Here is a 26,018-nt window from a genome sequence, read left to right as displayed (position 1 = left end):
CAGATTTGACAAAAGGCCTTTAGGTGACCTGTGCTAATTTAGTTATCCCATACTTATTGTTAAATGGATTATCTCTCTTGTAATTAATACACCATTAGACAAAGGTCACACAAAAACTCCAGGATTTTACAATGACTGTAACGTACACATAATACACTAATTCTTTATCTGTTACAAAGCGTGTGCCTTCACAAATTATGTTTTGACAGTAATGCCGCAAAGTCAAATTGCGACACTTTCACAAGTCATACAAACCTTGCAGCCTAACTCAAGTATATAAAGAGAAATGCCTTGGGGCTTTTTAGCAGAAAATATATGTAGAAGTTTTACATAAAAATAGAAATGCACTCAAACATAAATAAAAACCACCTCAATTTGGTTACCTACAGATAGGGCCCTCTGTTAACGCTGAGAGCCTTGATCCTACACAAATCAGGTTTTAGATCTGTATAGAGCCCTGCTGCATCAAACTGGTAATTATACAAGATCAAACATCTACCTTACAGACCCCCTTTCTTGAGTAGGATTTAAATATTGAACATTAAGAGACTGCTAAAAAACTAAAATACAGTATTAAGCTTCAACAAACCCATTTATGCCTATTAGAACTGAAACAAATGGTACCTCTGGGGATCAAACCACCTCTTATAAGATTTTCCCAACATACATTTTCATACACAGGCTAGGTGGCTAGACTGGAATGATGGATTATATATGTTAAAATCAAAATGGTCATAGAATGACACATTAGACATTCAAAGAGAAAAAGAGGAACACTGTTTAGTCCAATAAATTAAGTATTTACAGGTCAGAATTTACCACCTTCTCTCAAATTTTCTTCGTGCTACACTCCCACTAGGTAATTAAAGAGAATTTATCATAAAATACAGAAAGACCAGCAAGGTAAAATCACCTCAAATATAGAAGAATCGCACCCCCCATATTTCCATCTCAACTCGTATGAATTAGTCAAGATATTGTTGAGCAGCTATTATATCTACTCTCGTATCTTCCGAAAGAGGCTAAAAATTAATCACCCTTCTGTACAAACTCATACAGTATTTCACATACTCTTGCATCAGCATTCTCCAGTCATTCATTATTTAGGTTATGAACATTATCACTTTTCTCTTGATTAACTGTTTTGAAACAATTCTATAATCATATCTCCTATTAAATAGTCATATAATTTTGTCACATACCCTTTATGCAATCAGTATCACGTTATTAAGTTATAATTAGAAATAATGATAACATTATGTTTGTAAGCAAAAATAAATACGTAGAAAGTTGCATTCATCTGTAGTTTTGAAAATTAGCTTGGGTTTTCTAAAAGCCATACTCAATTTGCCTGATAATTACATTTCAACCAGAGAGCAAAAAGGCCTACTTTTACTTTTTTAGTAGAAGGTCACACTGCCAACATGCAATAAGCTCAATATAAAAAAAAAGTGTGATTATTATTGTTATACATTTTACAGAGTTCTGGACATTAAAAAAAATGCATTATTCTGAATCAATGGTTAGAAGGTTTATCGCTTATGCATGTACTTGACTTATCCCTGTTCTGCAATAGACATAATTTTATACCTCATAAAAGCAATTTATGTTTCCAAAGGGAATAATCTGGATAATATAAAATGTGGAGTGCTACATTGCAGGAAGCATATTTTCATTCAGCAATTGTATTTCGAGATGGAGCTGCACAGTTTGATCATCATATCATGTCAGAAAACATCATTCACTTGTAAGTCTAACTTCCAGTGCCACAAATTAATATCCATCATTAATTTATTTGTACATATACTTAATTTACTGCCATATATTATCCATAGAAGGTGTTTATATTACATACACAATAAACTAATCTCAAAAATATGGACACTGTACTAAAGCAAGCTTGTTAACTGTTGAAATATTCAATTGTTCAGGTCTTCAGAACAGTCGCATTTAGCATTAAACTTATTGAATACAAAATAGAACAACATGGAAAACAGCTATGAAGTGTAAACTTTTTTTAAATGCAAACACAAACTTAAAATTTATATAACAAAAACATTGTACAAAAGACTGTCTTAATGGAAGGAAACTGTAGGAATAATTAATTTAATATTTTATGAACCTATTCTGCATGGAGTTTGCAGAAAAATATCAATCGCATAAACTGTTTCATTATTTATTAGATAAATAATAGAGTAAGCCATTAAGTAGCACAATAAAATTAAGCAAGAATCTGATAATGTTGAATTAACAAACAATTTGTTGCTACAAATATTCACACTGGTTTAGCCACTGATCTATCTTTAAAAACATATGTATCTACAGAAGATGCTTTGTTATCAAAAAATGTGTGTTGAGAAACACGGTGTAGATTTGAGACAGCTTCACTATGCTCTAGGACCACTAGAGAGAGCTCTTCAGTTCTTTAAAGGTTCTTGTAAAGGTAAGAAGAGTGTCCAGCTGTGCTGCTTATCTGTTTATCTAATTTCCAACACTAACATTCACATCACGAGCATCTGATTACATCAGTTCATAGCAAACTGGCAAATCTAGTACTTTCTAAGGTAAACAGTGTCACATACCATCAGAAGGTGCTTCATCCTCTTTATCATATCGGTCAGATGCTATTGAGACGCTATCAGGAGGGGAAGAAAGAGGGTTCTCAGACTCTTCCTCATCTTCCAGCTCTGTAAAAGTCAATATACATTGCTAGTTAAATAGTCTATCACACAAACACACACAATAAAAGTATTTCCAGTAGTAAGGAGGATATTAATTCCTATCTGGAACTGCAAAAACCCTATTTCTCATGGACACTGGCAGGCTCCAGCGCAGCTGTGAGCGACGCCCTTCAAGGGCTACCTTCTGACCCGACGCGTAAATGCTGCTGGAGCGGCTTCCCTAAACGCTGTCCTATAATGAACCTGCTCCCAGCACTGCACAGCTGGCAGCTCCTCACCAGGGGGGAAACAAACACCACGGCAGAGGCGGGAAAGAGGAAACACCGGCAGAAAGAAAAAAGGAGAGCACCAGGCTCTGAAGTTCTGCCTGTCCTAGTGCAGGATGGAGCTGCAGCAACTTCCCTCTTAGGAAAAGCCAAACTACTGCTGGCAGCAGTAACCTCTGCCCACTTTTAGTTTTCTTCACTGTAATTAGGCACTGCCTTGCAAAACTGTGTGTATTCCTCCCATGCAACTAGAAGTGAAATTGCTATCTGGCAGCACCTGGTATGAACCTGTGGCTTAATGCAGCACTCTGTTAATGAATTTCTTGCCCAACTGAGAGCCCCACTGCAACAGATACAAAATCAGCGTCATGCACAAGCACGAAGGTCTGGGAAAGATATGGTGAAATCAATATTGGCTGAGGCTTTCACCTAATTGGGCAGAATTTAATTTCTTCTTCCTGAAACTCAGTATGTTTTCTCAGATATGTTTAACACATCTAGGCAAAGAAGAGGGGGGAGAAAAATAACTACATTGCTCCTAAAAAAACAAATAAAATTTTAGTGAAGGAGAAAAAACTAAATATGACAAAAATTATCAGACAAGAATCATGAAGTTGATGTTCCAATAGATTAAATGGCCTTCAAATTTCTTGAAACTCATGTAACACTAAATTGTTCAAGTGTTGCCTTTTGGTATATACAAACACAGAAAGGTTTCCAGAGACATTCAAATATCCTTCTCTATTTATGTGTTCCCTTTTGGAGCACTGGATCAGAAAACTAATTTCTAAGAATCCAAAATAAACCCATGCATAGTGAAAATATTCTTTTTCACAGACATAGAAATTGCATTCATCAGTAGGACTGCCTAACCATGGCTGAATTTTACCCCCTCCCATTTAATAATGGAAATACACAGAAAATTCAGGTACTGTGTCCAGAAAGCACCATGGCTGTTTGTAAAGAACAGCAAGTTTTCCATGCAGTAAAACAACAAAGCCTGATATCTGCTTTGCTGACGTTCTTTTACATTCAAAGTTGTCAAACACTAGCTAGGCTTTCCCTTCGTTAATTTAGCGTGCTCTTCTTGGGAAAGCTTCCTCCCAGGCTCCCATGCCATTTAACAACTGCTCTGAATCTGAACCTGACTCCAACCTATTTTTGACACAGTCCTCTCCCAGCAGCATGCCAGTCATCGTGTTAATCTGATCAAAATATTTGCACTTCATCACACCTGTCAGACCAAAGTAAATTATCTCTCTAGAATTCACCTCTTCCTCCAAACAGAAAAACACAGAGCAGATAGCACATGAACAGAAAATATTATGCCTTATTTATAACCAGAATGATCATCTTTCACACTTAAGATTCCAGAGACCAGTTGCCTCTCTTTGCCTATATATATCTTTATTAGATGATACACTCCATATAAAAAGAGCAAATAGGATATTTACAACCTATACAATGGCAAAACTGTTCCACTGTTTTCCTGTCCTAAGCTTTTACTAGTACTAGAATGTGTAGAATATATGTGTATATGCAAGCCCTGGTTGTCAATCAAAAATATCCTCTTATCAGCTATGCATGAACATGTTACCATTTAACCTTCATGAAAGTACCATCATAAATTTAAAATATTAGGCTGTATTTCTAGAAGAAAACAGTTCCACAAACACCACACTCCAGCACATATAATTCATGGGCTGAATGGCAAACCTTAGTATATTTGAATGAATAAGACTTGTGGATAACAAGTAGGTGAGTATACATGTAGAAAGAACATCTCCAGAGCATTTTGTCCCACTCAGTAACACATAATCTCTTCTGTAAATTTGCATGGCTGCACTGTTACCTTGCTCTTCCACTAAGTCATCATATTACCATTTTCCAATTACACTAGGATTTCAAATTCAGTCAACATTTGTGCTTTACTTTCACATAAAGAAATGAAATATAAAGGCCAGATGACCTAGGAATAACAGACTTTTTAATAAATGCATACATATTTAGGGCAGACCATATACCTATCCCAGATTGTGCTGGTTTGGCTTGGATAGAGTTAACTTTTTTCACAATAGCTGGTATCAGGCTATGTTTTGGATTCGTGCTAAAAACAGGGTTGATAAAACAGGCATGTTTTAGTTACTGCTGAGCAGTGCCTACAGAGTCAAGACCTTTTCTTCTTCTCACACCACTGCACCAGTGAGTGGGCTGATGTGCACAAGAAGTTGTGAGGGGACACAGCCAGGACAGCTGATCCCATCTGACCAAGGGGATACTCCACACCATATGATGGATGCCATGTTCAGCATATAAAGCTGGGGGAAAAAGAAGGAAGTAGGGGGACGCTTACAGTGATGATGTTTGTCCTTCTAAGTCAGTTACTTGTGATGAAGTCCTGCTCTCCTGGAAATGGCTGAACACCTGCCTACCCAAGGCAAGTGATGAATGAATTCCTTGTTATGGCTTTTTTGTGTGTACAGTTTTTGCTTTACCTATTATACAAACTTCATATCAACCCATGAGTTTTCCCTCTTTTACCCTTCTGATTATCTCCTCTATCCCAGCAGGAGCAAGTGAGTGAGGAACTATATGGGCTTCAGTGGCCATCTGGAATGAAAATCATGACAATTATATACTGTATTTGAAAAAACAAAAACCATGGCAACGCTGCATGTAGATTCATAATAAAACAAGTTTCGGTTTTATGTCTATAATACCCAAATTCAAAATGATCTAAAAACAAAATAACCAAAAAAAGAAAAGCATTGAGAGTATTATGAAGAAAGAAATTACACACTCAGTGCTTTACATTTGTCAAAGCATTCTCTAGATGTTAAATCTTAAAGAAGGCTTGAAGACTTCCATGAAAAATGCCCTCACTGAGAATGACACTCAGAATCAATATATAAATCCTATGTCATACAATACTACATTTAGGTACCACACTGTACATGAAAAATGTGGAGAATAGGTGGCAGACTCTGGATAGAGGTACAAGCAACCTGCACTCACACAGGACTAGACTGAACAAAAATATCCTCCATTTTTTATTTTAAAGTAAAGAAAACTAGTAGCAAACATAATAGTTTTTATCAATTTATATAATACACTGAAAAATATAATTCCTAAACAATCTAATTTGTACAGAAGAACTGCAGGCATTTCAGTAGGAAAGCTGACTCACTGTGCTTTGGAGTTTTAACAGGCAACCTTTCACAATGTGTTTGTGTTTATGTACTGGCATAAAAGAAGCACTACTTTCTGGTATCAACCTGGGGGGTTTTGCCTCCTAGTTCTGTCAGGGTTAAAAGATGTCTTAGGACTGTATGCTGTTAATATATAAAGATATTGCTCCTGACAGCTCACAAAGAGGCTTCCTCTTGATCCTATGCTGTCTCCTACATTCCCACTCAGAGCAATCTCTGCCCTTTCTCCACTTCACATGCTTCTCCATCAATGTGTTGCATTGAAGTTTATACTCCATTGACAGAGTAAGAGCAGTCAGAATTGCATTTGAAGCTCCATGTGTTACTCCTTGAACAGTCAGAGGAGTCAGTGTTGAGCAGCACAAACCACTATACTCTTCAGGTGCCAAGTATCTAAAAATACACCCAAAAAGCATCAATAAATAAAGAAAAGCATTCAACTTGCACTTATGTAATAGAAAACTGAACTACAAAGCAACAATGGGCATCAGGTAAATGTATTCAATACAATTTGCAGGCATAATTGAAAGCATTGCTGCCTAATCAAACATCTAAAAGCAAAGCATGCTCAAACAAAATGTCTATAGACTCATTAGTTGGCAGCCATTCCATTACAATCACACATAATGTCAGTAGTGCCTTGAACCCATGCCAATGACAACAGCATAAATTTTGCATCTCATTTCTATGGTCATAAAATTAATGACCAGTTTAAAAATACTTCTTTGCAAAAGAAAGAGAAGTTATTGCCTAAAGAAATGACATGAATGTGTCCCTGTTATGCAGCCACAAGTATAATTATGGAGTTTATGCTCATTAATACAGTTTCTTGTTTCCCCAGAATAACATGATTTATCTGGAAGTTGGGGAAAAAATAGATTAACTTAAGGTAGATATTTAACAATCACAGTAACAGAAATATGTACATGAACTGACCCTATTCTCCAGTTTCTGCCACTTAAACTAATCTCCTACAGGTTTGATGGCGGAATCAATATTTTATGATGTCTGTAAAAAAAAAAAATACAATGTCATTCCTTATTAAATGCTACCTTTTCCATTACAGCTTATTTATTGATTCAGGAAATAATGCATACCAAAGGCTAAGTTTACCACATTAGGAATGGAGCATAAAACAAACTCTCTTCATTGAAACAAGGGCTGTACTTCAGTTCCTACCCCTTGTTCTGAGGACTTCCAACAAATTTAGTTGGTACAAGCTCAGTATAATAAATAAGACCGTACTACTTTGTAAGAACCCAGCTTTAAAAAAATCCAGACCTCCCCCCCCAATAATTCATTTTCTTCCACAACATTGAGATTATAATAATGAATTCCTAAGCATTAAAGATACTGCTTCCACGTCATACTCTAAAAATGAGCAAGCAAGATGTTTCAGCCAATGCCGCTGAAAGAGACTTGCTAGCTCACATCCTCAGACAACTAACACTTTCAATTTATTTCTAAAAATGTCTAGACAGAATGATGCATTAAAACTGCTCAAGTATAAGAGAAATAAAACAACTCAGGAAAATAAAAAGACATGTAGGTCAAATCACCCTGCTTCTTGCCATTTCAGAAGGTCCCAAGTCACAGCAGGTTGAGATCAGTTCCTCTTGTCCAATCTCTGCTGCAGTAAGAACCCACAAAACAATGGACTAGATGAACCTATCAAGCAGACCAAGCAAGGTTCTCACTACACAGTTTTTCATAAAAACAAGTAGACAAAGCTGCTTTCAAGCTGGCAGGGTTATAGTTTAGCCCTCTGATAGGGGCATTCTGTATTTTTAAGATGCTACTGACCCAATTCACCAGTCACCCTGCAAGACTGGATTCTTCTGACAATCAATTTTTCAATGCATGCTTTGCCATGCAGTCTGCTCCAACACACTCATTCCAGAAGGGCCTTCTAGAGTCCCCTATTAACACGTTTTTTAATGGCTTATTTTGTAAAGGTCAAGTAGAACCTCTTCTGCAGCTACTTCTTAAAACAGTACTGAAACAAGGTTAAGTTTGCAAACAAATATGCTTCAAGCAGGAAAAGCAACTGCAATTTTTGCTTGCTGAGCTCCCTCTCATTCTTATGATGGATATCAGGACAAAACCATTTTGTGCTGCACTGGTGGATGTATCTCGCGTTACTTGAAATTGCTCTTGGCCTGGACACTTCACAGATAACAGCTGTATGTAGCTGAAAGGGACAACACAGTGACTGCCCTACAGTTAAACCTCCCAGACTTCTGGGACAGAGTGGTATTTGGCACATTTTTTAATGCATTTAATGGTCTCTCCAGAAATACGTCAGGATGACCCTCAAAGAACTGGGTAACAACTAAGCCATTTCTTTCCCAATTATGGTTAAATACTAACAATGTATTTATGCTCTTGACTAAAAAGTTCAAGTGTGTTAAAATACAGAACTCGTGTGCACATGCGGCTCTGGTGACCACAAGATACTGATACTTTCTCAAGTTCAAAGAGACTTCTACTTGCTGCCACTTCCTGAAAAAGAGTGTACAGAGGGGGGAAAAAAGAAAATATAAACTCTGTACAAAAACAGAAAAGAAAAAAAAAATATATAAATCCTTTGCATATACTGCTACTCTAACAGCTTGACTATTTCCAGGAAGCAGAGGTCCCAGGCTTCAGCTACACTCTGCTCTGCCAAGAGCTAGAAGCATCTGAGTCATCTAAAGGTTTCCTACAGGTGCTCCCAGTAATTACACAGTGAATAACACCAATGCTCTAGAGACACAGATTTACCCTCTATTATGTTACAGTGAAATAAAACCAGAAGTGGACCATCATCAGTTTTTATCAGAGTGAAAAATGCTAGTTAGAAAATGTCGTGGCATACTTTTCTGCATAATTTAGTGCTGCAGATCAGATACGAGGTGCAATGAGTGTTTTATGGGGAACTGGTTCTGCAAATTCCCACAGTATGACTCGATCTGGCTAGTACTTCTGGTGTCTCACTTTCAGCATTGAGCCAAAATATTTTGTGAAAAGTTATTAAAAATATATATTTTACTAAAATAAATGCATAGAACAGATGGCAAGTGAACTTCAAACACAAATACAGCTTCTAGAGCTTAGGGTGCTTCTGCCAACTTTAGCACTATTTTTAGCATAAATTGAAAATAAGGTTCTTTTAACTAAACATTTTGGCAGTCACAGTATTGATTCCATTAATCTCAAAACAGAGAAATGCCAAAAAACTGTATTAAGTCAGAATCTTTGACAACATTCAGACTTTTATACCTTTAGTGGAATATTAGTCTTATAAAAAATGAATCTAATTTGTATGCAAATTACCTTTGTTTTCAATTTTTAATCCTAAGATCTAGAACAGGTCACTGAGTGTGACTACAGCTTTTAAGTTTTGCTTAAACTGCTTAGATAAATAGTCAAATATTTCAAATTAAAATTAAAAAAAGGCAGCAGTGTCTAAGAGAAAGAATTCTATAGAGTTCTTCAATTTAAGAATAAAATAGGTGCAACAAATGTCTAATAACTTAAAAAATAAAATCTGATGAAAGACCAATGGATTGGATATAAATATAACTGTATATTTTTTATCATAAGAACAACATGGACTTTCTTTATCCACAAATTAACAACACAACTAACTGTAAAAGCCAGTGTTAAATCAGGTAACATATCACACACAAGAATTAAATATTTTCCCATACAATTAATTTTGTGTCTTTCACGGGCACCCACTTCTCCTAAAAAGTTTCATTTTTTTCAGTCTATATAGACACAAAAGATGCTTTTGTCAGTGTATTTACTGACCTGACAGATAACATCAGAAGGCTTCTTTCTAGGAGGATTCAGTAAAGTCCCCAAATTAAGCAATCTGGTTGCAAAGAAATACATATGCACTTTCTGAGAGAGACACACATGGGTGATTATAGTTTTAAGGAGCCTGGTTCTACTTGCACGCATGCTCTTCAATTATTTTTTCATTATTATTCTTTCAAACCTCTTTGCTTTATCCATAAGGATAGGCAGGTTTCTGTATGCTACTGGCCAAAGCCCATAAAACAAGAGTTTACAAATAGCTCAGTCAAACCAGCTAGTCACTATGTGTAAAGTCAGTGGGACTTCAAAAACATTCAGTGATGGAAGAGTGGAGTGGAAAGTATGCCCACAACACATCCTTGTGGAACAACCCTCAAGCTGAACGAGCCGCTGTTTGAGAGAGCGGAGTCAAGTATCATTATGTCCTACAGGAAATATTGAGAATTTTGAAAGTGTTAATCCACTTCTTTCAGCCTCCAAAAATACTTCTGGATGCCTCTGAAAGGATGACAGGTCACAGCTCACAAGATTCTTGGAAACAGCTGATGTAGTATAACTACTATATCACAATAATATACCATGACAGTATGCACCACTTTTCACCATCTCATTCAGCTAGAACAGAGATTATTTTATTTACATTTTAAAAATGGAGTGACTGCTATCACAAAACCAAGAACAGTAAATATGGAGTTTAAACACACACAGCAGTTTTTCTTCTTCCTAGTATGTTTCAGTGTAGTTTCTACATTTCTGCTCCCACCCCTCCTTTTTTTCCTGTAAGACATTATCCTTTTTTCACCTTATATGTTGAAATACTTCTTCTTTCTCTGGAGGTAGTGGAACTGACCATCACCCTCTTCTGAGTTTTCAATACTTCCCAAATTTTCAATTTTTCAAATGTCTAGGTGGGCACAGAGTTGACCTCCCTCAGCTCCTGTCACTGCTTTGTTACACCAGGAGCTGGCCAAGAATCTGACTGCTTATCTCCATGTGAGTCCTTTGTTCTACACCTACAAAAGTCATGCCTAATTTGTACAGTCCTAAAGTAAGAATGACACAACCAAATAAAGTTTAGCACATACTTCTTGAACTCTGAAAATTACACCAACCACTCACCACTGAATCACATTCCTTCAAATAATTTGCAAGTGGAGTGGAGACTCCTGTTTCTCATAATTTTTTTATATTCCTGCATGCAGAAAATGCACATTAATTTGGAGAAATGTATCCTTGCTTCAGAAAACAATGGTATAACTTTCATTTTATTGAAAAACACTGAAGACTAAGGTGTCAGTGTCCACAAGCCTCAGCATTTATACACAGTTCTACGACCTGAACTAGAGACATATCACAAGAATTTTTACAAGGCAATATATCCTTCTTAAGAATCAAATGTACTCTAATAAAAAGAATAAGACTGAATATAATTTTCAGAGAAACCACAGCAAGTTATGCAGTAACAATTACAGACTATACAAATCAAATCATCCATTTTGCTAGAGATAATGAAATCTCATTTTTGTTAATAATTTGTTGAACTGGAAAAGAAATTCTGAATCAAATTACCAATGAAGAAAGTAAATAGACTAGAATTTTCTTGACCTTCAAATTACACAAAGCAGTAAATGCAAACTCTGCTTTTTGTAGGCAACTCTCATGCCTATTACAGAGTCAGTGCCTCAGGAAGTTATTAAATCTTCAAAAACATGCTCTTCCAAAATAAGATAGGTTCGCAATAAAAGAACCACCCTGCCTAATTTCATTTTAGTAACTTTCTTAATAAAATAACATTTTACTTTCCCACACTCAGTTCTGTTGGACAGTGAGAAGAAGAGGAAAACTACATTTTATCTTCTGCAATAGTGCTGAGGTGCAAAAAAAAAAAAAAAGCTAATTATTGTAACACAATTTTTATACAATCACATAGTTGGAGTTTACAGAATCTTGGCAATCTTGAGTCTTTGGGAAGTTTCAAGTTGCACTGTCCCTTTCAGTTGAATTGTTATGGCTGCATAACTTGATTTAAACAGGCATAAGAAATGTATGAACATGTTGTGCCTTGTTACAACATTACTTGCCTAATATGACTTACATATTTTAACTTTCTCAGAAGGCACGCTGCAGCCTACACATTTGAACCTCCTTGTCCAGAAACAGACAGTTCTTCAAGCACTGCAAAAAGTGAAGCTTTGCATAGGCTTCTTTGACCTCGCACTGTGACCCTCATACCAGCATCCACAGGCTGTAGGTCACGACCTCAAGAATTAGCATCATGGAAATAAGAGCCCTTCCAGGTTTAGTTACAGAACAGAACACTGTAGCAACAAACCCTTCAGTCTTCTCTAAATTGAACTCTGCAGCTTTGTTTAAACTCCACTAGAAGACAATAGATAACCCACACTTCAGTTTTCATTACTCGCGCACTAAATCATCTCCTCTCCAGCTAAAGGGCTGAGCTCCCTCTGCACTATGAAAACATTCATTCAGTGCGGATCGAAAGCCAGTATCATATTGCCACGAGATGATCCTATTAAAAGGTTAAAGAAACATCACTATGGAATTGAAGACTTTTGCAACGTTAAGAAAAAAAGCTGAAATAAGTAACCCCTGCTAAAATTTTATCTCCTAAGCAGGCTACTTTGCATACGCTTCCTCTGGAAAAAAATAAAACCGCATCGCACGGTCTTCCGCAAGGCTGCCCTCTTGCTAATAAAGCTCCATTTATAATAAACTGATAATAAATACGCTCCATAAGGAGCTCCGTTATGCACTAAATCCGCGTTTCCAGAGCGATCTCTCCATCTCCCGGTGCCGCGCTGTTCCCGCCGGCCGCAGCAGGGGGCGCCAGGCCCCTCGGCCTCGGGCGGCCCGGGAGAGAGCGCGGCGGCAGCGGCGGAGGGGCGCCAGTCACTCACCTTCCTGCGGGAATCCCTGCGGGTAGCTGCGGAGGAAGGAGAGGAGCAAACATCAGAACGCAACGCGCAAACCCGCGGCACGAGCACATGGCACAGAACAGCAGCCGCATTTCAACAAGTTTCGCGGTCGAAACTCAGCGCTGCAAGTTTTCCTTGAAAATTCTGAAGTCTTTGGCTGAAAAGTATTTACTCAAGTTTTCCTTTTGCCTTTGCAGCTGAGAGAATCCCCAGTCACTTCAAGGAAGACTTAAATAACGCCAAATCCAGACTGTGCAGCCTTTTCTAGTAACATACATCTGCTCAGATATCTTAAGGTATAAAAACACACAAAAGCATCTTTAATTTTACTAAACCTCCTAAATGTCAATAAATTTCAAAAAGTTTTGTGTGCAAGTAAAACCATTAAGCATATTTTGAAATAAACCAGTAGGTCAATAGGAAAAGGGAAAAAAATCAAAAATAGTGGGTATGGCTGCAGTAAATTTGCAGAAATCCAAATGAAAATGTATGAATAACCAGAAAGATAAAAGTTAACACATGCCTAAATAAAAATTCTTTTTCAAATAAGGAGACCTCAACTTACATAATGCCTAGAAAATAAACAAACAAAAAAAAATTATCATCCCAGAGGAAAAAGATACTCTCATATACTGTTTCTTCAGAGATAAATGAAATGTATTTTAGAAACAAAATAGGATGCAGTTTGATGATACAGACAAATTATCAGGACAGAGTTATGTAGAATGGCATTCAAGAAGCATTCATAGGCTACAAACTAACTGGCAAATAAAACACAGCTGCCAAGACCATCTTTATGAACAATAAGCAGTAGTAAGGGCGTCAGGTTAGCCAATATGGAGATGATGGCAAGAAACGAGCAGAAGAGAAGGGAATGGTCTAGAGATAAGAAACTGAGAAATGCAAACAGAGATAAAAGGCCAGATCTAAGAAATCCAGTGTAGCAAGTGGCAGTAATAGCCACAGCCCAACATGTGGGATGTTAAAATCAAAGAAGATTACAATGTGCATGTATTTTGTAGCCTGCATGAAAAGCAAAACACTGTTAACAGTGAATAATATTACAGGAAATGAGGAAGGCATTAGAAATTAAAATAAGATGTGAAACCATGGGGTCACATAAATGAATAGCAAAAGATTCAGTGTCAGTATGCTCATAAATGCAAGTTCTCTCCCTTTGGTATTTCATCATCCAAAAAAGCATCAGTTGGTTAAGAAAAAAGTCAGTAGCACTGTAAGCATCTGCAAGTCATCTGTAGAATTACAGTTAGGTCAATAACCCAGAATGAAAAATGCAGGAAAGAACAAAAAAAATAAATAAAACACTACTTTCTTAAAGGAGAGTATGAGGGAGAGCTAGGTCCCTAAGCATTTACAGGTTGAATGAAAGGAACACAAAACTTCAAATACAAGATTCTGGGACACATCTCATGTCTCCCTCCAGTTAGCATCCTCACCAGATGATTGTGCTGTTCTTGAAATTATAAACAAGTTGCCAAAGGGGCAGAAGCATGCCATCTATGGAATGCTTAGGAGATATCACACAGGAGTGATCACTAGAAAAACAACAATGTAAAAAGAACAGCAAGTACTAGGCTATAAACTAGTTGATAAGAGTTGTAAGTAAAGAGATTTGTCAAAGAAAATTCTGTAGTGCAAATGAAAGTACAGCTAAATCTCTTTATCTGAATTGCTGACTGAAATTAACACACCACAGAATTCTCTCAAATCATCTTTGATATTAAAACAAAAACACCCACAGCCCTCTGCTTTGTCTGTCATAGCAGTTTCCTTAAACCTATGATTTATAAATAATTTTTAGTTATGTTTCAGTTTTCTACTACTGAGCTAAACAACAGAATATGTAGAAAAGCAAAGTCAGCATTGAATTATGCTGTCTTACACCAGCTGAGTATGGTGATAGGAAGCTTATTCATATCCTCAATACATTATATTTCTCATGTTTTAATGAATCTTACCAAAGCAGAGGTGAAGGCAAGCTCTGCCCAACTAGCTTGCAATCAGGTTTCAGAATATTAAGCAATTCAAATGGGACAAATCATTCTGATCCCATTTCTTAATAAAGTGTAGCAGTTTTGAAAAGAAAAGACTTGAACCCATACAGGTTTTTTTTAAAAAAATCAGGACCTAGACAGATTTAATTGTTAGTATGGCTAATGTTTATTAAAAGATTGCAAAAAACTTTAACTTATCAGTAAGTGATTTTATAACATATTAAAGCCATGAAGTTCACTTACCTTGCCTTAATATCCTTTATCTTTTTACAAAGAGCTTCCCTTCTTTCTTTTGCTTTCTTGGATAGATTTTCTCCTTTTAGTGTTTGGGAAACAAATGTTTCAACATCTAAATAAAGAAGAAAAATAAATACACCTCAAAAAAAGACAAAATACTGCTGTAATGAGTTTGTCCTGATCCTACTGTGAAAAAATTAAGAAAATTATTTTCAGCCCTACTCACAGCACAGTTAACAGACATTTTAGATTCTAAATGGGATACATTTGTTCTCGATCTACTTATGCTTAGCACAGCAAATCCTATGGTGACATTTGATTCTTGCTCACTTAATTATGCTACATAAGTCCTAATAAATTGCAGTCCTATAACAATTACTTTCCATCACTTAAAGTAAAAGACAAAGCTAAAACATGGAAATAGCCTTTATGCATATATTACTGCCATGTTATTTCAGAAGTTCAAGTTCCAAAGATGGTTGTGTAATTTATTATTTCAGCAATAACACTTACCCAGATACTGATATAGCTCACTTACTGGTTATAGTATTTTCAAGTGTTCTCACAATGCCTCTGAAAGCACTCATTGACTAAAGATTCATATCCAAAGCAATCCTGAAAACAATTACGTAGGCAAAGTAACCATATCAAAGGAGTCAAGTTCAACAGTGTCCTTTAAATTAAGCACACCTGCACTTGTAGAATCACAAACTAAGGCTCTAGTCTGCACTGTTAGGTTTTAATTTCTTACTCAGATGATACTTTTACATAGTTATGTAGAAACAAAGCATTCCATGAAAGTTAACACAATTGTTTTAATATAGCAAATATCCATTCCATAGGATAAAAAAAAATGTAGTGTACTGAACTTGTGGGAGTATAACTTTCCCAGTAGTATGTTTTCCTGATTAACAAAACAATGCCAAAAAGCAACACTAAAAGTTTCTTATAGTTACCAATCAACATACAATTATCCCAAAACCAGAAAAGGAGAAATACAACCAAAAAATCCTGCTTGTTAACATAAATATACCTGTACAGGTAACAATTGCTCATTGAATAACAGAAAGCATTTGCAGGTAACAAAACACCTTCTCACAGTGCCTGCCCATCCCCACAGACACACAGAGAGAGACATATATACACCTTGGTTCCCTCTGTATATATGCAAATGCATATGGATAGTACTATTTTAATCCTCTACCTTTTCCAATCAGATGAGACACTCCATTTTAATACAGAAACACGAATAACAGCCAATTAAGTACACAATGCAAAAGTTTACATGAATATTTACTGCAGATTGCCTAAATGAAAAACCTAATTGCCTGTTTTTTTCTTTATAAAACTGAAACATATCACCCTTTGTATTACAGACTGGAAGAAAACAAGTCAAAAGTTACCCTTTAAGACTACTAGCACAGCTATTACAAAAATGTTCTTCTTACACATAATTCATTAGATTATTATTCAGATGTTTAGATTACTGTCCTCACAGAGTGTGGCAAAAATATTCATTTTTTACAGTATTTTAGAGTTCTGAAGAATGATATTGATTCCCTTCTCTCCATAAGACAGAGAATCTTTGCCATTACATCTTCCAAAGCAATCCTGAATGGGAGAGATCTTCACTCAGTTCTGTGGCATTCCTTCTTTAAAAGGACAGAAGTAAAGGCACTTAACATGTATTAATGAATCCTCCAGACGTACCCTCAACAGCCTCTGTGCTGTACACCAAGAATACCTATGGGGATTTTTTCTAAACCCGTAGAAAAAGTACACATCTTCATAAATTCCAATGATTGGAACTGCCAATCAAGCTGGCAGATGAGAACCCACAGAACCCAATGATTTTGACCAACTACAAAACTAAGGTCAAAAAAACTGATACTTTTGCTATTCAGGGCAAAAATCAAAACACTTCAAAACAAATCTACAGTTTTTCTCTCAGTGAAACATAACAGGATTTTCCAGTACAAAACAAGATTTCACTTGGAGAGGAAATGCCTAATTAAATATTTATTTTTCCATACGTCTATATATTTATTTTAAAAATTAGATAGCAGCTTCAAAGTTCTACCTAGACACCTATACGCAAAACTTTAGAGGAATTAGTCATTTTTATAAATCAGGAGCAATACTTGCATGGTAACCTTTGGACACTAATTAATCACAAAACTTGGATTCAGAAATCTTCATTTAAACAATCCCACTTAAAATGGGATTCTTTACTTCTTGGAAAAGCTCAACACAGGTGAGAATTCTGTCATCTCAGATTCTGACTGTCAAAGCTTTATTCAAACACAAATGTTGAAATAACACAATTAAGGAGTATGTGGGGAAGAGAAACCAAGTTGATTGTTATAAAGAAAGGATTACCACTTCTGGCTTAAAATACACTGAATACAAAAATTTGAGGACTAACTATATTGCTGACAGATTTTGTTGTTTTCTAGAAAACCCTGGACTTCAAAAGCAGAAATAATAGAGAATTTTCAACCATGGAAGGACAGGGCAGAAGTAGATGCTCCATTTACTGTCAGTATAAGTAGGATTTGAAAGAGAAAGGCAGAAAGAGAGCAAGCATATACAAGTTTGTCATTTCCAAACAGCAGCAGTCACAGAAGACATGCCTGGGATGGCTTCCCTCTCACATGAGTATGTGAAACAAGTTCTCCAGCTTGAGTGCTTCAGTGTACCCACAGTCAGGGTGCACTGTTTTCATCATGGAACACTAACACTATCACTTCCATATGTCCAGAAATGCCATATGGCTTGATTCATCACAACCCCAAAATATGAAGACAGACCTGACATAAACATGATGCTAAAGAAGCAGTTTACTTGAAAATTACATTTTACTGTATCATAGATTTTTCTTATCTACTCACAATTACACAGTATGTTGTATATCTTGTTCTGATCTACTGTTGTAAATCCATCCAGTATGTACCAGATGCACAAGATGAGTAACACCCCAAGCTTCTCTGGACAAGAAGCCAGTAAGTCATCTAAGTTATGATCATCTCTTCACTTCCTGTACTTCCACACTGTGGAGGAATATGGACTGCCTCAACATAAGGAAATGTTCATGTAATTTCTCTGACCTTCCACAAAGTGATTTACGTAGGAATTAGAACAGAACTTGGGACTTCAGTATGGCAGATCCAACTTTCATATAGTTAACTTCAAAGAGAAGCTGGAAAATTTACCCATTTCTCACCACTATTCTAGTCACTTACTTGCTCTCCCCTGTCCAGGATGATCCACAACTTGGTCTCTCCTGTATCAGTTTAATGCTACTCAGAACACAAAACTACTACTCACGAGCACTTCAGTGTAGACCTGCTTCATGCTTCAGCAGTAGCCGATCCACCAAGAAATTTTAAAAGGAATAAAAGATGAATTCCAAAAAGAAAACCTCTTTGAACAGATTTCTGGTCTAAAAGCACTTTAACTAATCGGTTATCTCAGAGTAAAAAAACACAAATTACATAGTCACATAAATTTTTCCTAATGAACTGAGCAGCTATTTAGGATCACACATTGCAGACATTTAGCTGCTCCCACTGAAAACACAAAAATAGAAAAAATATTTTAAAAACACTGCAACAAATAAAAACAAAACAAAGAAAAATACACAGTGGAAACCTATTTAACACCTCTTAAGCTTGTTAGACTGCTTGATAGCATAAATACCCATACTTGTTGCTCTGTTTCTTAAAGCTCGTGATATTAAATTTGCTTGCACCATATCCCAGAGAAATTATTTGCCTGCAGGAATGAACAAAAGCTACCAAACTGAAAGATCCAATTGGTAAAATTCACTCACAAATTGCTCTGGCAATACAGGTTACAAACTGACTGAAAAGGAAAATCATACCTCAGTCTAGCACTTTCCACTTCAACCAGCTCATACATTCCAAAACTTAAGTGCCAATTCACAGAATAGTCAAAAGCTAAATGCCATTTAATTTCATTTTCATCTACAATCCTTTTACAAGGAGAAAAGCTAAGATTTATTTTGCATTTCACTGTTAAAACAGTTTATGGTTCTCTTTACTTCAATTATTATAAACAGACAGCTCTGCAAAATTTTAATTGTTTTTAAGTCTTTGGAGCTATTTTCTTTAATGAAGGCTGAAACCACACAGATGGATTTTTTCAAGAACATTGTAAATTTCTAGCCCAAAGCAAGTGCTGTGTTAAAGAGTGCTAAGCACAACAAATCATAACACATTTGCTGTTTACAGGATTTAATATTGTAAACGCAAGTCACACTTAACAAACATACTTAGGCCAGAACTACCACAATTTTTTTATCAGGGTGGGCCAAGCAGATTCCCACAGGGGCACTGTGCTGGGTCTTTCTCCCCTCCTCCAGCAGATAACCAAAATGTTATCCAATCACATTAGCAAGAAGTTAATCACTCCATCATGGGCACATCGCCTGATGAGTTGACACCATTCAAACTACAAGAATTGGAAAGTGGCAATGAGATAGGAGCATCTCCATGCACACGGCAGGGCCCATGGCCCAAGGAGAACGCAGGCTGGTTGGGAGGCTGGACACACATCCATCACATGGCCAGGGACATCGCAGGGGGTGACCTGGCAGCTCACTGCCACTCGCACAGGGCAGCAACAGCAGCGCAGCAGAGCAATTCCTGCAGCCACCAGCCTCGAGTCTCCTCCACCTCAAGGATCGAGAGAGCCAGCAGCTGGCTGCCAGCCACAGAATTTGGGACAGCAGGCCAGAGAATTTTGGGAGATAGCTGCAAGCTAGGCATTTTTATTACACACATACTGCCCAAAGGTGACCAATATTAAACAGACTGCCATGTATCTTTCAGCTTTACACAAGCTGGCATCAGAAAACAATTAATTCATTTGATTTCAAAGTATTCATGCGATTGATTAATAGGGAACAAGCCTGAAGACAAACTATCAAGCAATATCTGTCACTGGCAGTTCTCTTAAATAAAGAAATATTTGAGGATTTTGCTTTTGCTGTCCCTGACTTTGCAACTATGTTTTAAAATCTCTCTCCAGAGTTTGCTAAATTGCCTTTTAAATATATATATATACTTAATCAGAAACGGAACGCATGACATACAACAGAAGTGACTGAACTTCAAGATGTCTAAAAATACCCCATTTATCCAGCCTAACAAGAAGGTGAGGATTCCTTTTAGGTTCTGGAAGGTTCTGGAAAGGACTGCCTTTAAAAACTGCTGTACCTTAAATCCCCAGGTTATGTTACTTTGTTGACACATACAAAGTAAGTCTCATGAAAAATGTTGATGCTCAACAGTTTTATTAGTGATTTTAGTACACAAACTGCTAAGACTCCTCAAATGAAGTAAGTCGATAAGGCATCTCTTTTAATATATTAAAACAGAAAAATTATAATCAAGAACTATATATATAGAGAGAGAGAGAGCTATATATCTATCTCTAATCTCATTGGATGAGTAGTTGAGCATTGTCTCTCTGCATTAAAGAGGTGAGAAAAGATGAAGCTGTAACATATTAAGCATATAATGAAAAAAACCACACCAGTACAAATCATGATCAAGTTACAAAGTGATTCCAAATGAACTGTAATAAAAAATGTTAAGGATTAACCTAAAGATTTACACTGTATGCCACATTATGCTGTGTCTATTGTGGTTTGTTGACATATGATTATGAAAGAAACGTAAACCCAGTCAGATGAGAAAGATAGACTCCATGTTAATTGAAAAAGACAAACTAAGTGAATAATGAGTATATAAAAAATAGCCTATGCCATTTTTATCACCCATATATGACACTTATTCCCAAATTTATGGCAGAGACAATTGAACTATGTTTCAAATCACTGGAGGTTATTTCTTACCAGGAATCCCTCTGTGCATTTTTTTCACCTCACTGTTTCTAATCTTAGTCCATTACTATTGAAACACATGCACAACGAAAGCTGTAAATACATGTCTACTTAAAAGATGTCTACGACTATCACCCTGGTTTACCTTGTACAGACGAATTCTTCAGCAAGAACTGGCATTTGTTAAAGCCTTGGAAACATGGAAATTATGCTTTTAAAAACGAGTAAAGTTTTAAACAACAGTGTGCTTTTAAAATTGAACCAATCAATAAAGAAGAGCCACACTGTACCCAGAAGGCTTTTTCTATGACAGGCATGTAAGGAGGAAGTCCAAGAACAGCTGACATGGAAAATGAAAATGGACAGTTTGCTTTTGGGGATTGGGGTAAATATAACCAGTGCAGTCCAAAAATAAAAAGGCAAGCAACTCATGCACTGGATCCAATGTCTTGTAGTTTTCTTGCCTTGCCCTTTTCTGCAAGCTATTCCAAGATGCAACTAAACAAGGAGATAAACAGTATTAATTTGAAGAAAAAATAAGAGGAATCACACAGAAAAAGGTGATTTGGACAATAAACTAAGCATTTAAACAAACTGAATAATATCTGGGTAGAAATTATCTTTAGGGCAAGAACATTGGTTTCTATTTAGGTTTGGGGTTTTGCTTAATAGAACAAGGAAAATGGTATTAGGATGGAATATAAGGTTCTGTATAAACTAGAGAAAATTTTATTCTATTTTCACTATGAAAGTATTTATAACTTTTAAAATACTAATACAGAAGAGTCAAACAAGAAATACTGCCAAGTGTGAAATGAAAACTGAACAAAAGACAAAGCAATAGTACCCATACTACAGTCACAGGTGTCATGAATAGGGGAAAATATAGAAATGATACACATATCTAATGATCATGACACAATCAAAAGCTGTAAAAAAATACAGAAGTCTTACCCCCAACTAAATCTTTATTACTAAAAAAACCTCAAGAATTTTTTTTCCAGTCAAGATGACTAAAGCAACCAGTCTGGTCTACATTACAGAAGAAATAATATGCCACTGGGGAAGAAGCAGCCTTCAAACTCCCTTCTCAGCTATGAAAAGCCAAAACTTAGTAAGGAAAAATACATATGAGCAGGCCTCCAACAATCTATGGAACCAGCAACAATTTGAGGGGACAAAAAAAAAAGAGTAATATTGCAGTCTGCCAAATACCCAAAATATCACATAAATACTACAGAGGATGCCTTTTTAAAAGAAAAAGCCGAGCAGGGCTGGGCTTCCTTCACTAAATGCCACTGTCTCAAGCATCAACTGTAAATACAGGGAAATGGGTGGGAATGAAGAAGTTATGCTACCACAAACCTCCAATGTGTAAAGGAGATAAAAGAGCAACAAACTCACTTTCTCCTCCTACCAGGAGCCAAACTCATGACCACAGGACCCTGTTTATGTCTCCAGCATTTCTCTCCTACCACCTGAACAAGTCAGAGAAGACAGGATGGGATTGTGCAATCCCAACAATCCTCTGCAATAAGTCTGTTGCCACACTGACCTTTCCCCTTCAACTTCACAGAAACAGCTTCCTCCTGTTTCCTACTAATGCAGTTAGCCCTCAGCTCAAGCTGTGCTTCTGCCTGGAACATTTCAGCGCCACTGATATGCAGCTATAATGACCCTGCCAGCATGTGTGACAGAATTTGTTTTTGTGTTAAAGATATAATATTGTTTAGGTTCAAAGTACAGCACTCACAAGTCGGAAAATTTCCTGTGCAACTTTAATTCATCCCCTGGTGTGTTTATTCCCATTATCACCATGTTTAACTACAGGAGCACTTAGTATGTTTTCCAGTAGGACCCCTACTTGTTCAGCATGGTGGGTGGACATATTCCAGCCATCAATCAAGGGTAAACAGGGATAAGGAAGTCCATATGATCATGCCTCCACTTGTTGCAGAAGTTGGAAATCATAGGCAAAAAGGGCAAGAAAAGGAGGAAGAGCAGAAAAGCACAGTATTAGGAGATTTTGCACCTGTGAGGGCCTCTCTGCCACATGAACATCAGACTAAAACACAGTGCTTGTCACTACCCCTTAACTGCACGTCCTCAACTGCACCTGATATGAAGAAGTGCCTGGCACTTGTAATGGCCACTAAACATAGACATCCAACTCATATTATAATCTGGAGAAACCAGCACAGCATGGAGGCAGGTGAATTTGAATTCTAATTCTGTTCCACCATTGATTGTTTCTTTGCGACCCCAATCACATCTTGTTTATTACACTAATTTTACCGATGGGGAAACAATGTTCCCTCATCTCCAAGAGGTGCTGGATCAATAACTGTGAGCCATTAAAATAATACATTAAGAAGCACCCTCGAAGAAGAGCATGCAGAAATTAATAACTATCTACTAACTGTGGTCTTTGTATTGTGTAACAGTTTCTTGATGAATAGTAAAGATATTACAGAACTCCCTTCCCTCCTCCACTATCATACATCTTCACTGCAGGAGTAGTTTGAGAAAAAAAAAGAAGCCTACATAACAGATTGTGAGACACTACACATCAGTGAAAGAATTGCTCATACACCCTGGATTACTCTCATTTCTAACTTTCACGCACTTGACTGATAACCTTCAAAAAGAGAGTTTAACACTAACTGTAAAAAGTAATGCCACATTTTCTTTTTCAAAAATAAGCAAGTTATTTAATTTAAACATTGTATAATCATACCGAAGATAACAATTAAAAGTTGCAAACTATTACTAGTAGTAATAATAAAATAAATATTTAAAGATCAGGTAAATCATTCCATTGCTTTCTTAACTTTAGTTCAATAGACAGCACAAAAAGAAACCAGAATAGCTAATGCTGCACATACTGTACAGACCTGTATATATATATATATATACCTGTATATAACTTAGACTGTTGTTCATAGCGACTCTGAAAGTACATACACCCAACCCTATGGAGGAAAAATAGGTGCTCTTGGTTTCACTTCAAAATACAAACTTTTGTGTCTCTCTTTCCACGGCAGACTGGATAAAGATGGGATGAAGGAAGGACAAGTTGTGTAAATGAGGTACCATGACTGAGAAAGAAACCACAATCTCAAATGATCTCATCTGCATCCTTCTCCTCAAAAAAAAAAAAAATTAAAGCACCTAAAGTATTGAAAAGTTTCAAGATGAACTTCACTCAGTGAAATTAGCAACAAAACAAACATATATGCTCTGCATCTGACCAATATTGCCACAGAAAATACCAAGATTTAGAAAGGCTCTCTAAGGGTAATATTTAATTTTTTTCTAAATTATTAAGAATGTATGTGATCAAACAAAATTATGAGAAGCTTTCCTTTTTTTTTCTGGTGGCCTTCCATGCAAATTTTAACTACAGATGGTATGATATGCAAGTAACATAGTTAGAAACTGCAGTTAGAAAACAAGACAATTGGCAGAAGGTGAGATATGGTGAGAGCAATGTTTCAAGCATCAGCTCTTACAATCAGAGTGTTAAAAAAAATAATAGTCTGTGATGAGCTGCACTAGATTCCAGCAGGTGTCCAGCCATGTAATTGAGTGCTTGGCCTCAGAAGGAAGATTTCAAAAAGCATGGGTAATTTGAATGGCAAAGTTAGAGCTACACAAGTTCCGTGTGGCAGAAACAGAAGTTCTCAAGAGTCTCACTGAAATTAAAATGGTTTCAGGATAGCAAACTTTTTGATAAAGACACGAGAAAAGCCAACCTTTAAGTATACAATGTGTTTTAATTAACAACAACAACTAAATAATTAATTATGAGATTTTGAAGGAAAAAGAAGCCACCCGTATTCAGAGTTCTGTACTAACACTATAACCTTTCACGGTGAGAAATAATCCCATTCCTACACACCAAAGCACCCTAAGAGCGTGAACAGTCACGGTCAGAGGTGTGTGACTGATAATACAACACCCCAGCAGTTCAGCAACCCTTTCGTCCGCTCCTGAGCCGTTCAGCGAGGAAGTTCATTACTTGTCTTCGGCTGATTCGGGCCCTGCCAGCACACCCCGAGGGCAGACACTTCCCCCGGATGGCTCGGCGGTCACCCGGCGGTCACCCGCCCCGCACGCGTGTCCGCGGGCCCCCCGAACACCGCACCCCGGCCGGGCCCGCAGCCCCCCAACGCGCCCGGCCGGGAGGAGGTGTCGGCTCCCGGGTGCGGACGGCAACTGCGGGCGCCCAGCCGGGAGGGGGAACCGGCCCGCTCCTTCCTCCCTGCGGGCAAGCGACCGGAGCGCTGCGGCTCCCCGCGGACGGGCACGGGGGAGGGAAGTAGCCGGGGAGGAGGAACTGGGGGGATGGGAGGGAGAGAACCCCCGAATCCTGGACTGGAAGCGATCGCCCAGCGCCCGCCAGCGCCTCGGCTCCAGAGGCTGCAGCCCCCGCACGCCCCGGCTTCCCCGGCCCGTCACACCCCCACCGGCCCGCCCCCCGGGAAGGAAGCCCTTCCTCCTGCCCTCACCTGCCAAGAGGCTGCAGACGTCCTCGGGGACGCCGGGAGCGTCGGACATGGTGCGAGCGGCGGGGGCGGCCGGGGACACCCGGCGGGCGGGGCTCCGCGGCTCGGACCGGCCCGGCCCCGGCCCCGGCGGGGAGGAAGCGGAGGCCACGCCCCCCGGCCGCAGCGGCACGGGCCCGAGCCGCGAGGGGGCGGGGTTTATCGTCCCCGGGGCGTGGTTTCCCGCCACGTGGGCGGTGCTTGGGGCGGGGGCGGGGTTTGACTGCACTGGGCGCGGCTTCTGGGGCGGGGCTCCCTCCGGCTCTTCCCCGCCCCTCAATGCCGCGCATGCGCCTCATGCCCTCTGCCTCCACGTTTATAGGCCGCCGTGAGGGCGCTGCCTGCCACGTGCCCGCTGCCGGCGGCCATCCTGCGTGAGGGCAGCGCGCGGGCCCGCCCCCGCGCCAGAAACAAACGTGGCGCTCGGCGCTGGCTCCCTCTGCGCGTTCCGCCC

At 38.1% G+C, this 26,018-nt stretch overlaps 1 protein-coding gene across 1 annotated transcript in view; it reads right to left on the bottom strand.

Annotated features, from left to right (window-relative positions):
• Positions 1-25,726, bottom strand: part of SKAP2 (src kinase associated phosphoprotein 2) — a 118,906-nt gene extending 93,180 nt beyond the window's left edge. Inside the window, exons 1-4 of the mRNA XM_063410165.1 lie at positions 25,529-25,726; positions 15,155-15,260; positions 12,879-12,904; positions 2,583-2,687 (exon numbers count right to left, since the gene is read on the bottom strand). Of these exons, the coding sequence (XP_063266235.1) occupies positions 2,583-2,687; positions 12,879-12,904; positions 15,155-15,260; positions 25,529-25,577 (286 nt within the window). The 5' untranslated portion in view covers positions 25,578-25,726. The remainder of the gene's footprint in view (positions 1-2,582; positions 2,688-12,878; positions 12,905-15,154; positions 15,261-25,528) is intronic.
• Between the last annotated feature and the right edge of the window lie 292 nt (positions 25,727-26,018).

The sequence above is a fragment of the Prinia subflava genome, chromosome 1 (genome assembly GCF_021018805.1).
Source record: "Prinia subflava isolate CZ2003 ecotype Zambia chromosome 1, Cam_Psub_1.2, whole genome shotgun sequence".
NCBI classification, from domain to species: Eukaryota; Metazoa; Chordata; class Aves; order Passeriformes; family Cisticolidae; genus Prinia; species Prinia subflava.
The sequence above is the reverse complement of the archived record's forward strand: the minus strand, read 5'-3'. Positions and strand labels throughout refer to the sequence as shown.